Here is a 15608-nt window from a genome sequence, read left to right on the forward strand (position 1 = left end):
CGCGTAACTTCGTACACGGATGACGTAGCAACCAGCTGTACCATGTGACCGCCAAGTTCAGTATGAGTGAAGTCACTGCCACAGAGAAACGCAAAACAAACTTAAAAAAGTGAGTGAGGAGGCAGCAGTTTTTAAGACCCCTGCATTAATGGCACCTAAAATCAATAAAGAATGTACAGTATTTGTTTTTAAATATTTGTTCAATAAAACGTTTTGGGTTAAAGGCTGCATCATTATTTTTATTTTATTTAATGACTTTTTTTGTGTTGATAACTTCTGATGTATAATGTCATTTAAAGCGAACCTGCTAGTGCTGCACTTTAGAGGAAAAGAGAGACATATATCTATACATCTAGATGGATGGATGGATGGATGGATGGATGGATGGATGGATGGATGGATGGATAGATAGATAGATAGAAATTTGCCTTTCTTTGTCTTGATCTGCCAAAAATGTACCAAACCGAAGCGTATGTGTTTGTTATTTCACTGCTGCATTAGCGTTTCAGCTCTTATCTTTTCCTTCTAAAATGGATTTCAGAACCACGTTGAAATCATTTTTGTAAAAACCTAGTTTACAATACACACTTCAATTACAGTGCAAAATTTCAAAATCAGGTCGCATCATTCATCTCATCATTTTATATTTTTAATCAGTCATTTTAGATGTTTTTTCTTGCCATTCAGACCTTCTCTCACAATGCAACATGTATTTGGTAAAATAGCAAGAAACGATGCTATGGTTGAATAACAAAACCAGTGTTCAGTGCGGAGTATCCGCCTCTTCTGTACTCAACTGTAAAACAAGAGTGTAACAGCAGCGTGCTGCTTCGACTGTGACTGAGAAGACAATTTAATTAAAATCATTTTTCCTAAAAATGAGGAGCTGCATTGTCTCCAACAGAGCGAGGTCAGACGGCGGTAATTAGTTATCGAGCCTCAGCGGGATCTTTTTGCACACTCACACACAAACACACACGAAATACAGAGCCCAACGTGTTTAGAGTAGGATTACGTTCCACGACCTTAGTGTACGGAGAGCGCGCATTGTTTTGGGCGGTGGTGGTCAGAGAGCAGGGCCAAGTGAAGGAGGGGTCTCACTCTGAGTTGTGAGGTTGAGTCTGGACTCAGAACTTCAACACCTCCTCAGCTGTTCAGTCGGGTCAATAAACTGGAGGTAAGATTCCGCAGCTGCACACGGCGGCTAATTACGTCCTGGGTCAGCGGCGCCGCCTCCTCTGTAGCTGAGGGGCTGGTGGCGTCCGCGGCAGCTGCGGCGGCAGCGCATGATTGAGATTTTAACAAGCCGATGTGAAGAGCGGGGGCGTGTTCGCTGTAGCAGACTCAACAACCGCCGTGACTCACCGTCAACAAATGTTTGTGGCTCGAGATTTATCCACAAACTTCACTCCCCAGTCGGAGGGAAACAAAGACCACAGCAATAGATGTGGTCATGATATTACAGCCAGTTGTTGAATAAAAGTTTCATTAACGTTTGATATTATAATAATTGAATAATTCGATAATAATCGAAAACAGAAAATTACATTTTGAAAAACCAATTGGAACTCGAACAAAAAATATGTTTATATTTTTAAAGTAATGCATTACTTTCAATAAAATCCCCTTTTTCACTTTGGTGCTGATCATTTTTTTTGTTTATAGGTCTCAGTTTTCCTTTTCGCCGCTCAGACTTTTGCTCTCGAACATCCGGGGCACTGAGCGGTCACCCAAAATCTAGTTAGCCAATGAGGACGCATTCCTCATTGGCTAACTAGATTAAAAAAAAAAAAATCAGGCAGCGCAAAAGAGAAAGCTGACATTGAGAGCAAAAGTCTCAAAAAAATGATCAGTACAAAAGTAAAAAAGGAGATTTTCATTGAAAGTAATGTGTGACTTTAAAAAATATATACATATTTTTTTGTTTGAGTTCCTTTTTTTTTTCAAAATCTACTTTTTCGTTTGCAATCTAAAATGTTTTATTTGATTATTATTGACCCAAATCTGATTCCGTACCGTTTCATATCAAGTTGGGATTTTATTTCAGTAACATTTCCTCATTTTGCAGCATTATTTTTAGTAGTACACTGAAAATCCAGCCACCAAAATATGTGGAAATTGCAAATGTGTGTTGAATTTACATTCGAAAATGAGTCTCTGATTGAGGAGCAAGTGACGCTAACAGTTGATGGCGCCACAGAGGGAGAAAAAAAACAACAGACAAAAGTGAACAACTGAGAAAGCGAATCTAGTTTCAGCCCTGGTGCTCCTCCGTACACGCTGTGATGTCTTGTTATCACGTACCACACTGCTAAATATGGGAAAACCACACTGACCGGGATGGAAGTTTCCGTGCACGTGAGCGTCATAATCAAATGAGGAGCCGTCACTCGTGATCTTCAGAAGTAAACAGTGAAGGAGTCACACTCAATTAACACCACAATCGCTTCCTGTCAATCACTGCGGGACCACAACGTGTCGCTGGCACACGGAGGCCAAGGAGGAAATCACTTCACAACGGTTGCTGAACTTTGGCGCGCTCACCCTTACAAGCTAGTTAGCTGGAGTTCACCGCCTGGAAAACACACTAACAAGACTTGAGAAGTGGAAACTGGGTTCATGCGGGCAGGGAGGGCGTCTCATGAGGCCAGGACTCGGGGCTGTGCTCAAGAAAATTGGAGTCAAACAGGCATCACGACGGTTGCACTGCTCAAGAACCGGACTGAAATGACCAAGAACCAGTTTGTTCAGGACTTGCAACAGGTCGGTGGCCCTCACTGGCCCTTGTTTATGCACTTACGGGGTTTGTGGGACTCCTGACCACCACTGCGGACAAGAATTCACCCAGGTGATACCCTTTCCAAGTCCCATGCCAGACGACCTTTATCTTGCCTGCTCTTTCAGAACAGTCTCAAGAAAGGTACCCACCACAGACAGCTCCAAACCGGATCGGAACCCCAGATATATGCCAGGCCTTTAAGAAACTCATGGGGTTTCTGAGACCGGAACACAAGTAGCGGATGTTTTGGCTCGGTTTGACTTTCAGAAACAATTAAAGAATCCAGCCGAGTCATTAACGGTTTTTCGAACGTTCCACCCCGATAAAACCTCAACTGTTTTCTGCTGAAACAAAGCGAAGCAGAACTTTTAATTGTCTCCCGGCTTCTGACGGACTCCGTGATTGCGGTCGCTCCCTCGAGTCCTCTGCCGTCTTCAGCAGCCCGTTTACCAAGTCTCTTTAAGGTTTCAGCTCCAAAGTGTCGCGCGTCAGCTGACGTAAACACCGACGCCGCTTCGCCCAACCTACTTTTCATCCCACGTTTCCGTCATGACTACAACAAACAAACTTCCCATCTCACAGTCGGTTTGAGGAGAACATTTTTTATGGTTCAATTTCATATAATTCTGCAAGATTTATTTTTTTCTGATGCACTGAATCTCATCCTCTGACAAACCTCTTCAAGTCTCTAAAGCGATACACAAGGCCAGTCATCCAGGAGCGACTGAGAGTAGAGCCACGGCTCAATTGAGAGGTGGAACATCTCAGCTTTCCCCTGAAGAGCTCGAGGATGATTCTGGACAGAATCACATCAATTTACAGTCATTAGAGGAGAGTGGGAGGAAACCAGAGTGCTCAGAGGAAAAGTTATTTTTTATTCCACAGAGAAATAAATTGAAAACTGAACAGATATTGTCTCTGTTTCTCATCCACCTCCCTCCCCGCCAGACGTGGTCGGCCCCCTGGCGACACCTGGGTCACGCTTTGTCTCCACGTCTTCCGTCCTGGTCCTCCTACAATTAATCAGCTATCAAATGAGGAAATACCAGTTTCCTGCCTGCAGGCATCAACAGCAGCGCGTGGCTGTGGGAGGCTGATAGAGTTTTAATCAATACCAGCGACTCGATGAAGACTTGGCTTCAACTCGACTGTTTCCATCTGCAGCCGCAAGCGACGAGGACATTAGCGCTCGCTGCGACTCTGGGGTGTTTACATCTGGACTGGCTGTCGCCTCTTAACAATTGATCCGATCCCAGATGCACGAGACAATATGTTCCACAAGGAAGAGCCATTTAACGGTTTATTGACGGACGTGAACGATCACTGACACGTGTAGAAGGACACCAATTTCTGTGCACTTCCTGTGCACCATCTTGAAACGGTAGACCCCGAACGCACGTGCAACTATGGCCCTGCTTGTACAAAAACTTGACACTTGTGCTTTTTGTGTGCAAACACAGTCGCTCATAAAAAAAGTCATAGCTTGATGCTAACAGGCTAATAGTCCAGTTGCACTCAGAACTGGTAAAGTCCAAGTTACACCCACTGGTTACGTTGAATTTCCAAGTCAGACAGTTGAAATAAATAATACAAAATGGTTTCCCTTGATGTTTTTCAACAAAATATGCCGAAACATCCACACACATTCTGCATTTGTTCCCTGTTCATAAGGCGGGTTTGCTAGCGAGAGCGCAAATCTATGAAAAAGTTGCCTATAATGGCATGATAATCTTGATTCATGCTGTGTTCCAGTTACCTAGGAAGTGGGAATTTAGAGCTGGGAATGACGTCACAGCCGAGTTTATCGCAAGTTTTTGAAGTCGGACAAGAAGAACGCCTTGTCTGGACATAAGCAACCTCTTGATAAACTTAACATGCACTTTGCTGGCAACTAGAAAACCCGCCAGGATCAATTCATATTTCAACAAAACATCTACTTCCTGTTAAAGTATGGGGCCTCCATCTTGGATTTGGAGCGTGCTAAGGACTCTATGTAACTGGGAATCTCCCAGGTCTAAGCACAACTGGAACGCACCATCGTCCACTCGGCATGATGCTAACAACAAAATTCACCGTACTTCTACTGAGGAACATTTATTGCATTTCAATGGTCAAACAATAGAATCCCTGCGTGCCATTAGCACTCTGTTTTCCTCCCAGAATCTAACTGTTAACTGTTGAGCAGTCCAGGGTGCCTGACTGGCTGAACATAAAACAAGAGAAACCAGCGCTTAAAAAGCAGGACGCACTTCATCATGGTGACAATAAGAAGCAGATTCATGTGACACTCGGCTCCACATCCCATAATTCAGCTTATTGTCTCTGTTATTGGATCAATAGGTCCGTCTGGAGCTGGCTGCCGAATATACTCTTCAAATCTTACCACCATCGACTCCAACACTGGGGACAAACTAGGCCAGTGAAACGTCAATGCTGGGACCGGAGCGTTCACAATCCCGCCTCGTGTTTCGCGGGTCTGCAGCGGTGGGCCGCGCCACACGCACCATCATCAGCGATGCGGGCGCACGTGGCGCCGGGCGTGGCTCTTATCAGCCCAGCCTTGCTGCAGCTGCGGGCGCATTGATTTAGCGTTTAATCCAACTGTGTCAAACGGAAATTCATCTTTGCAGAACTGATAAGTCGGACATTAAAAGCTGCTGCATTAACCCAGAGAGCAGCGAGGTGACGACGAGGGGGTCAATATTGTGTGTGAGTCTGTGGGCGAACTCACTCTCGCTCGCACAATAACGTCTCATGAAGGCTTCAATTATTATAATAACCCCAGTCAACGATGAGGCTAATAACACAGTGATGAAAAAATAAGTAATTCAGCCACAAAAAAATGAGTGTTTAAACAGTCAACTTTGGAACCTTGAAACTAGGAATTCATAACATTATGACCAGCTCACAATGGTGTGTATTTTTTAGTTCCAGGCAGTAGCCATTTTAGAACATCATCATTTAGTCATTGTTTATGCTCAACATCACAAGTGAGGATCAATAACAATATTGCCATATATCTGGGTTTGTCATGACAGTTTTACCATTGTTGTTATTGTGGTACGGTCCTGGCAACCGTGATATTCTCCAGGGTTTCCAGCGGGACGTTTTGAAACTGTGGTGGAGACTTAAAAAAAGCCGGAGCTAGTGACTATTTAAGGCCCATTTATGCTCGACGTTGCTTTGTTCTGTATTGACACGTACCAAACGGAGCATTACCACCAGAAACCACGGGGGGCAGCGTTGCTGTTACTACCCAAAACGCAGCTCTAGTGAGACAGGAAGAAGACATAACAATGAAGGAAATGATCCGTTCTCCAGTCGTGATATATTTAACAGCCTCGCCACGCTGACTCCGTCTTCATCTTTTATGCAAGAGATACATATCAATACTTCTTCCACAGTCAACATGTTTGTTTTGGAGTTTGTTGTAGTCATAAACTTTTGACTCTAGCTGCTCCCCCTAGTGGATATAATGTAAAGAGCGCATGGAAGCATGTGATCAGTGACGGTAAGATGGTTTGAAACATACAATTTCGTACATTAAGGGAGCATTAATGGGGCTTTACTCGGAGCGGAAACCCTGTGATGTTGTTGTCTTGAGGTTATTGCTGCTCTTTAAATCTGAATTACCTCAGTCCACATGGCCTTAAGTAATTGTTAATTACCCAAACAAATGCAGACATTACCTTTTGTCATCAGAAAGGAAACAACTGCTGCTTTTTCAAGTGCATTTTACACAACATTAACGTTTAGTTCTGTAAAGTAGAAGATAAAAATGACACATTCTAAATGGTGTTATTTAGAATAAACAAACACGGCTTGAATGAACAACATGACGTGAGTCATGAAACGTGTCGCTAGCTGGGATTAGCTTAGCCTGGTGGCTAAATGGGTTTTTTAAATTGCGTTCTGTATCGAGTCGCAGAAGTTTTACTATGAAGTCAGACCTGCTGTCAGAACCTCCGTCCATCACGGTGGTGAACCTTCACCGTTGATTTCCCGGAGCTGCTACAAACCCGTGGAAAGACTCTCCAGAGTGGAATCTGAACCCACACTGCTCCCCGCCAAAGTTCCCCTGCTGGTCTGAGTGCAGCTTTTCCAGATTTGTGTCAGGACTGGAGCCGCCGCCGCCGCCGCTAACCTGGCCCCGCTGGTGTCGTTCCCGCCGCCGCCGCCGAGATTTGTTGCTCAAACACGCCGCTCTTGTTTCCAGCAGCTCTTCGTCATTTCTCTGAAGGTGGTGACATTTTCCGATGTTGTTTTCAGGCCAGGAACACGAGCTACACAAATCCCCAGCCTTGCTGTGTTGTTACCAGACGTTTAATGGCCTCTGGATTTCCTTCTGTCAGTTCAGTCGTCACAGATATTCACTCAGCTCTTTCTTCTTTCCAACAAGGTTGCTGCAGAGCTGAATCCCAGAATGAGATCTGTGTCAGAGAGCGTCAGCACCGACGACCCGGCAGCAAAACTCCACTCACTCCTGTGCAGTGTTTTCCTAAGGAGTTGGTTTGTTGCATCCGACATAGCGTCACCACAACAACTTTAGTCAAAACAACATAATGCACTTTTAGCTTGTAACCACAGCGCTCATTACAACACTGAAAATAGATTTAATTTTCTATGTTTTATGCAAAAAAAGAGCTGTGTGACATTGAAACTGTAAGTTTTCCTCCCACACCACAAGCTTTTTACATCACCTGACGTCATCACACAACCTTGACTTCCAATGTCATGCGACTTCAACTTGCTATGTCACACAACTTTGCATTTCTCACCTGTCCAATAAAACTTTTTATTTAACAGAATTTAGAATTTTTATGTCACAAACTTTCCACACTTTTAACTTTTTATGTCACACAATAATGAATGTTTGTGTCACGCAACTCTCGACTTGTCATGTGACCAAAGTCCTTTTGCGTCCCACAACTGTGACTTTTTACACGTCACAACATTAACTTTAATGCTTCTCAGTCAAGGGGTCCAGATGAGATGAATATCTGTCTCCACTCGTCACCTACATGAAGGAACTCTTCAGCAAGTCGCGTGCGGCGGGGCTCAACACCCGGATGACTGGATCTCGGTCACAGAATTGTCGAATTTGCCGACAAACGTGGTCAAAATACAACCAAATCTGTTCGACCATCTGACGTCTTCATTTCATCTGAGCGACTCCAAGACGTGCTCAAGACCAATCTGCTCTCTGGGATAAATCCAGAGTCACCAGCTGACCCTGCGGTGACACACACACGGCAGACACAACAGCGGGGGCCTCCCCTCCTCGCCGACGTTGTCATCAACCATATGTGCGCGTTATGTCACGTCCCATTTACTTTTGGTCCAAATTTGTATTCCGTCCGGCCGCGCTTGAGGAATGAAGGCGTCCACCTTCAGCGTGACCTTTACCTCATGCCGCGACCTCATTCTCTAATAGCGCTCGGCGGGAGACGCCTTATTAAGCTCAGATATACGACGCACCGCGAGGAGACCCTCTGAATTAGAGGATTAAACTCCACACGGAGAGCAGCGAGGTTTTTCACTCCGCTTTCATCAGCTGCTTCCACTTCATTGTTAATGTGCCTCCTTGTTGTTGCCGTGTTCTCCTCCACCTAGACTCAGCCTACACCTGTCGAACACAGAGCGGGACTTCTGTTGCAGCGGCATCATTTTCCAGGTCTGTGTGGAAGACCACTGAAGGATAACTGGGGAGACGATGCAACACCACATCAGCGGTCGCCTTTATTTCTGGATCAGTGAGTTTCGCTTTCTTCCACAAGGCGATGTAAATAAATGTGTTGTTTTTTTAGATGCAGAAGTGAAATGATCTCTGATGAAGACATTCTGGCAACCCACCCCAAATTATTTAGGCTTTATTTGATCAATTTTTTGTTGTCAATTGTGTTGAAGTATTAAGCGCCAGTTCCGCCAGTTGTCATGGCGACACTTCAGTGCAAAGTTTGACCCAACATGTGTTGGAGAGTGAAAACAGAATTTCAGTTTGCAATGAGTGACTGATGAAGAAAAAATCTCTTTACATTATCAGCCAGTTATTTAATGGGTGATTGTGTTATGTTTTTCAAATTATTATTGAAAAGTAAAGTCTGAAACATTACCATACAAAATGTAAAAAATATTAAATAATCAAATCATTTACTTTCTTAGACAAACATGTATGTACATCTTTTATTAATTATTAATATGTGTAGTATTTATGCAACTTTAATTCTTTAAATATTAATCATTTTATAAATACATTTAAATATTTAAAAAAATATTCAGCCAAGCATTTAAAATTTTATTCATCTTTATATCCCGACTATTGACACAAACGCACTAAAGGAGACTACAACTCATTACACACCTACTAAGTTCAGCATGTAAAATATGACCAGGTCATCGACACACACACCAACACTGCAAACGTCAGACAAAAACACACCAAGAAACACACACACATAACAAAACCAAACACCTCTCTTGACACCACACACTCTAACTTCCAGACACACATGGCGAATTGAAAAGTGAACACAAATCCTGTAAACTTGTCCACAAACCCACAACAACACTATCCGCATGAACACAAGCTACACAACACTCACTCACACTCACTCTATCGCGTGACGCCACCAACCGCCTTTCCGCATCCTGATTCACCGTGTACTGCTCGCGAAGAAACGGCGGTCTGAAGACGTCATTGCGGTGCTATTGACCGTTCATAACGCGGGCTCTTTTCTAAAGCCGCGGTTCATACAGAATGTTGCCATTGAAGAAACTCGCCCTGCGGCAGCATCAATCAAAAGCTGGAGCCCGGAGAGAAAAGGGCTAATGCATCGACGGACGTCTCTGCACGGAGGGACTGGCACGACAGGTCAGCTCTGGAGAAGAAAAGGTTGAATTCAGAGCTGCTGAACAAACCTCTGCGCTCGATGAGAGAAGAAGTTTTCAGACATGAGAAACTGGATTTAAAAACAAGAGATTTTTAGGGATTTCCCCAGGGCTTTAGCACCATAGAGGCCCCCTACACTGAGATTTCAGCAACCAGGCTTTTAGCTAGGAGGGCGTCTGGGCGTCTACAAAACCCGGATACGGTTGAGAATCGGGCGTCCATCATTTCATGTTTTGCTAAAAGCCTGCTAGCAACGTTCTGTAGCCATTACTGAGCCAAACCAAGCTTAGCATGCTAGCACGAAGAAACATCTTGAAGGCAACTGAAACACATGGCTCTTTATCATGTGGACGCAAGCGACTGGATTGCCACTATACTTCAGACGCTTCACGCTCCAATGAGCTGGCGGCCGCAGCAGGAGCATCTCGCTGACAAAAGGTTTGATATCGTCTTATGAGCCTGAACAATATCTCCACTCGTGCTGGAGCACGAGGACAAATATTATCTCAGACAGATTGTAAATAGCACATTCTTTCTCGCAGCAGTCGGTCTCCCTGCTGTTCAGAGAACTCAGGTTTGGTTTCAAGTCCATCTGTCGCTGAAAACCAGCAAATACAGAGAAAGAAATCCATAAATGAGAACGTTGATAATTCAACGGCCCCCCGTTTGAAAGCCGCCTAGTTGCTCTTTGTTGAAGAAATCAGCCTCAAGGACGCGGAGAAAGAGACTCTTGACACGAGAGCTCCAGAACCAGCAGACTTGACCTGCTTTACAGGCGTCTCCAGGGGCGCACGGTTGTGTTTTTCGCTAGAAAGCAGGACGGCAGGTCAGTCTCAGACACGGCAGTCAGGGTGGAACACCAGCGTTTTTCACAAACATTTGGCAGCGAGATGAGTCAATGAATCTTACGTATAGAAGATGGGCACCAGATCTAGCACAGCATCATGATCATGACTGAAAATCCAGCCCGGGGACCATAGGTGTTCCGAGTTCTGCCTTCATAAGGCATGGACTTCAGCCATTTATCTTATTCACCACAGTGACATGCACCAAGGCAGACGAGCGCGTCAGAGAACCTGTGAGGACCACTCCATCTACCAAAATGAACACAGATCCAGACACTCAGAGTCGACCAGTGTCATTATCAAAGGTTCCCTGTATTAAAAATAAGTTGAAAACTACAATCGTGAACCAAAGTCCACCACACTCTCCACAACTGTCACACGCCGCTGAGCTGGAGAGCGCGAGGTGCCGTCGCGGTCTCGTCATCTTCACGTGTGCAAGTCCAATGCAGTGAGTGTGTCGCGTCGAATTTATCGTGAGATGCGGAATGGTCATCGTGGAGATTGTGTTTGGCGGTACATCGTGTACGATAAAGTATCGCCCATCCCGAATAGCCAGAGTGGGAATATTCATCGGTTCACCTCTCGGATTCCCTGAACTTAAAGACATAAAATGTCGACTCTACCACGACAGAGGACAAAAGGATTCTGCCTGAAGGAAAAATGGGGCATATTTCATCCCGCTATCAGCTGCTCCTGCTAACATGCTAAGAGTTGCAGCGCTGGGAAGCGCCCCAGAAGTTTGTCTTCATGTTCTCCATGTTTTAATGTTGGCATTTCACAAGGGAAAACAAGAAAAGCTACATTTTTTCAACTCAGTGCTGGACACAGTGACTTCATATAAACCTCAGTTCGCCGTCACCTTTTGTCTTTTAACAGGTGACTGCTTGTCTCCACACAGTGGGGTCAAACATCCGGAAGCTAAGTGTGGCCTTTATTTCTGACCATCACACAGAGGAAAAGGTCAAGAGCACTCCGGCAGCTGTTCAGGAGAAGCTTTTGTTCCCAGAAGATTCCAGCAGGTACATTTGAGGACAAACACAACTATTTACACGCGTATATCTGTTAAGCGTTGCTGAGTCTAGCATGCTAACACATCAGAGGAGCTAATGTATCTAGCGCTAAACGGCTTGGGTGACAGATGCTGACTGACCAAGAGCTCTGCAAGGCGCACGGATAGATTAGCGATCGAGTGGCTAACTGTCGACTCACTCAACTATCAGTGTGTGTGTGTGTGTGCGTGACTGTTAGCGCGGCCACTTAGGTCAGCAGCTTCCTGTAGGCAGCCGCCTGTTCGCCAAATCTGTTAGCACAATTACTTCTGACAGCATCAGCAGCGTCTTGGTTGTCCAGCACGGCGGGAGCGCCGCTGTCCACGGCTCGGAGTCATGTGGACCGCCTGACCCGCTGATTCTCACGCGCACGCAGGCGTTTTGCTTTTGTAATGAAGCAAGCGTGTAAGGAGTATTCCCATAATCCTGAATAAATTACTTCACAGACGTGAACTGCTCGACTCTTTTCTGGTTGGTGGTCTGGTGACCAAAAACAAGAAACACAAAATAGTTCTGCAAACAGACGTGGATTTTATTTTGGAAAACAAAGGCTGCTTAACTTTCTAAATGCCCTCAAATTAACGCTTCAGCGGCTACTGTTGGTGACAACTCAAGCTACCTGTGCGTGTTAGCGAATTGATGGCGACATCTTCCCCTTTACTACTTTAGTCTCAAAAGCTACGAAAGCCAACCTGGCGCCATGTTTTAAATAGGACTTTCAATAGATTACAATTTTTTTATCTCTTTTAATTAATTTCAATTAACTCGGGATTAATCACAAATTATAATACAGTGGTACCTCGGTCCTCGACCACAGACGGCTGTTCGAGAAGCGATTTGTCCGAAATCTGAATCGATATTTCCCATTACAATGAATGGGAAAAGAAACAATGTGTTCTAAGCCTTAAAAGAGTCTTTTGTAGGAGTGAATGTAGAGTGTCTGCTGCAGGTGGCTGTTCCTCTATGTGTGTGGCCGCTGCATGTGGGAGGGGTTGCCGAGTGAGTGACGTCTCTCCAGAAGTGAAGAGGTGCCCGGTGCGTGTCCAGCTCTGAATGTGCGCTTCTGTGCAGTTTGGCTGTGACAAAGTCATAAACCAAGTCACGCTCTGTCCCAGACTCGCCTCATCCCTGTCCCAGCTCCAGCCCACAACAGGACATCAAACCCTGGAGTGAGCGCTCCAGCACCTCCCCTGTGACACTCTACCACGGTCCAGTGCAGAGACAGGAAAGGTTTTACACCTCAATATGAAGAAAAAACAGTCAGTAAATGTAGCTAACGCGTCATGTCTGCATACAGAGGCTGCGTTATACACAATAACAAAGCGCGTCGTGGGTCAGCTGATCGGTTTTGTTTTTTTTCGTGGGCGTTTGAGTTCTGGATTTTCGTTCGAAATCCGAAGCAAAAAAATCTCGAAATATTTGTTTGAACGCCGATTTGTTCGAAGTCCAGGACGTTTGAAAACCGAGGTACCACTGTATATAGGATATTTAACTGCAATACTTTAACTTGCGATTAATCGTGAGCTAACTCTGCTTTACAGCGATTAAATGAGTTTTCTTTTTTCTTTGATCAGCCCTAATTTTAATGTGATATTCCTGGGGTAAACCATGACGTCAGCACATACACATCTTTATCACATGAGCTACTTTAAACAGATGCTCTTGCAACAACTGACGGTGGTTTTGCATTGACAAATATCGTCGCAGGCGCGGAGCATGTTGGCAGCATGTTTATCACCAAATCTTATCTCCACGTCGAAGCGCCTCAGCGCACTACGTTCGATTTGAAGCGCAAATTTTATTCTTGTTTCCGACGTTTTTGATTGGCTGCACACCCACAGGTGCGTGCGCCGATCACACGCGTGCAAAATCGGAATTAATTTTTGAGATCGTCGAAACGGCTCAGGGAACAGTGGGAACCTGCACCGTGACTAGAAGAACAGGGATGACTCAGGACCACAACCAACTTCCACAGGGGCCAAAATCCTGCTGCAGCTGCGTGTTCCACTGGGCTCTGGAGGATGGAGGACGCTGGTCGGACTCACCACATGAAGCCACCGCTGCGCAGACGAGGACGCGCCATCCGCAGCTCCCCGACATGGTGGAAGCCCCGACAGCAGGACGTTAAATCCCAGTTGTTCCGCGGGTGACGCTGCTGAATAAAGGTCTCACTTCTCCCACTGACGCTGAGGGGAAGCAGTCCGACGCTCAAAGCACCTTCTTCTTGGACAAATGTGCGGAAAAGTTCCCAAATTCCCTCACGGGGCTCCGGTCAAGTCTTTGCGCAAACGCGACTACTGTCCCCGGAATCATAGATCAGCAATCCAGAGAGAAGGTTGGAGGAGGTTGGAGCCAACAACTGTCCGACTGAGAGGAATAATCCCGCCGCCTGTCTTGAGGAAAGATGCCGCTCCGGATCAGCGACTGGAGCCCGGATCCGTGGACGGAAGGTGGGGACGCATCCAGAGGTGGAGACGGCGCGACTTAAAATCCCAAACCAGACGCGCGCGTTCTCTCATCCGTCCTCCGGCAGGTCTCCGTTTCATCAGCCGCGAACATTCCCCGCAACAACTCCGCGTGACTTGGCTCACTTTGGGCTGTTGATCCGGACCATCGTCGAGGTCTGACGCGCTGCGCTGCGCAGTCCAGGCAGAGGAGCCGCAATCCCGGGGAGGAGGACGCGAGCCGAGACCCCGGTGTCTGGAGGCGGATGTGGACGTCGTCCAAGTAGCAACTCTCTTTCAAACTGTCAGCACCTGAAACGCGCCGGGAAGGAGCTGCTGTCATCCGGCGCAATGTGAGGCTGCGTTTCCCTTTGATACTTTCAAAATAAAACGTGACGCTGTCGTTCGTCCGTTGAGTCATCTATTGATCAAATATTATCGTATTCAGTTTGAGATGTGAGATGAACCTGATGTGGAGAAGCGCACGACTCAAGGGTCGAAAAGATCTCAGGATAATTGCGCAAATGGATGCGAGAAATGAAACGCAAACGCTGTTAAACTACGATCCACGCGGGTCATGTGACCCACATTAACAAACACACCAAGAGCAACACTCACCTTTGGAGCGAAACACACAATAGTACACACACACTACATCTCCATACAACAAATGGAGAAGATATTAGGAAGCACAAAACACTGATTTTTACTTTCATTAATACACACTTGATGTCATTGGAAAAGTAACACACAAAAGCAGTTTAAAACTGACACTCACATCTGTGCATAACATGTTATCTGATCTTATGACACAAACACACCCACCCCAAACACACTCTCACACAGTGACAAAAAGTACAAATCCACGCCCACAATTTCAAAATAAGAATCAGCTCGATTGCCAAGGCAAAGTCACTGACAATAACTGTTGACAGTAAAAACAGCACTGGCATTTCTGTTACTTCATGCTGAAGAACTCCGGAATGCTTTTATGTTGGCGCACAAAATTCCAACTTCCGGTTTGTGCCACGCTAGCGTCAGTGAACTTGATGCTCTTGAAGATTCATTTCATGTCATTTCCAGAGGAGGTTTTACACTCTCCGCAGCACCAGCCGTAACATTATGACCACTCCACTGACTTCACAGCTATATAGAGTACAACCCTCTTGCTGGAGCTTCCACATGGTTGTTAGTCTACAGTTTAACCTGCCGGGTGACTCACCTGCTCCTCTCCTTCGCAGGAAGCAGCCGAGTCACCTGGTGGACCAGCCTATGTTTAGAGTCCCTAAACCTGCAGGCAGGACAGCTGTCAAAACGATGAGCGCGTTGAGGTTAACCTGCTTCTCGGTGGACGAAGGGTCGCGTTCTGGAGGACTAAGATTTGAGCAGGAATCAACCGGTTGGCGAGTCAGCGCTCGACTGCAGCTGCTTTTCATGTTTACTCTCATTATTCATATTTACACAAAATCTTTGGCTCAGATTCTCCACGACCCTGAGTTGAACTCCAGTGTTTACGGTTGTTTGTCGCAGAAATTAAACCAGCTGCTTCCACCTTCCGCTGACAAACATCTATTCATCTTCTGCAGCTGAAGCCTAGACTCT

The 15608-nt window shown here is 45.6% G+C and overlaps 1 protein-coding gene across 1 annotated transcript in view; it reads right to left on the bottom strand.

Moving 5' to 3' along the window:
• tmem132e (transmembrane protein 132E) overlaps positions 1-14326 on the bottom strand; it is a 227839-nt gene extending 213513 nt beyond the window's left edge. The window contains exon 1 of the mRNA XM_053847328.1: positions 13608-14326. Coding sequence (XP_053703303.1) covers positions 13608-13662 — 55 coding nt within the window. The 5' untranslated portion in view covers positions 13663-14326. The remainder of the gene's footprint in view (positions 1-13607) is intronic.
• Positions 14327-15608: the final 1282 nt, after the last annotated feature.

Source organism: Synchiropus splendidus, chromosome 17, assembly GCF_027744825.2.
Source record: "Synchiropus splendidus isolate RoL2022-P1 chromosome 17, RoL_Sspl_1.0, whole genome shotgun sequence".
Lineage (NCBI taxonomy): Eukaryota > Metazoa > Chordata > Actinopteri > Syngnathiformes > Callionymidae > Synchiropus > Synchiropus splendidus.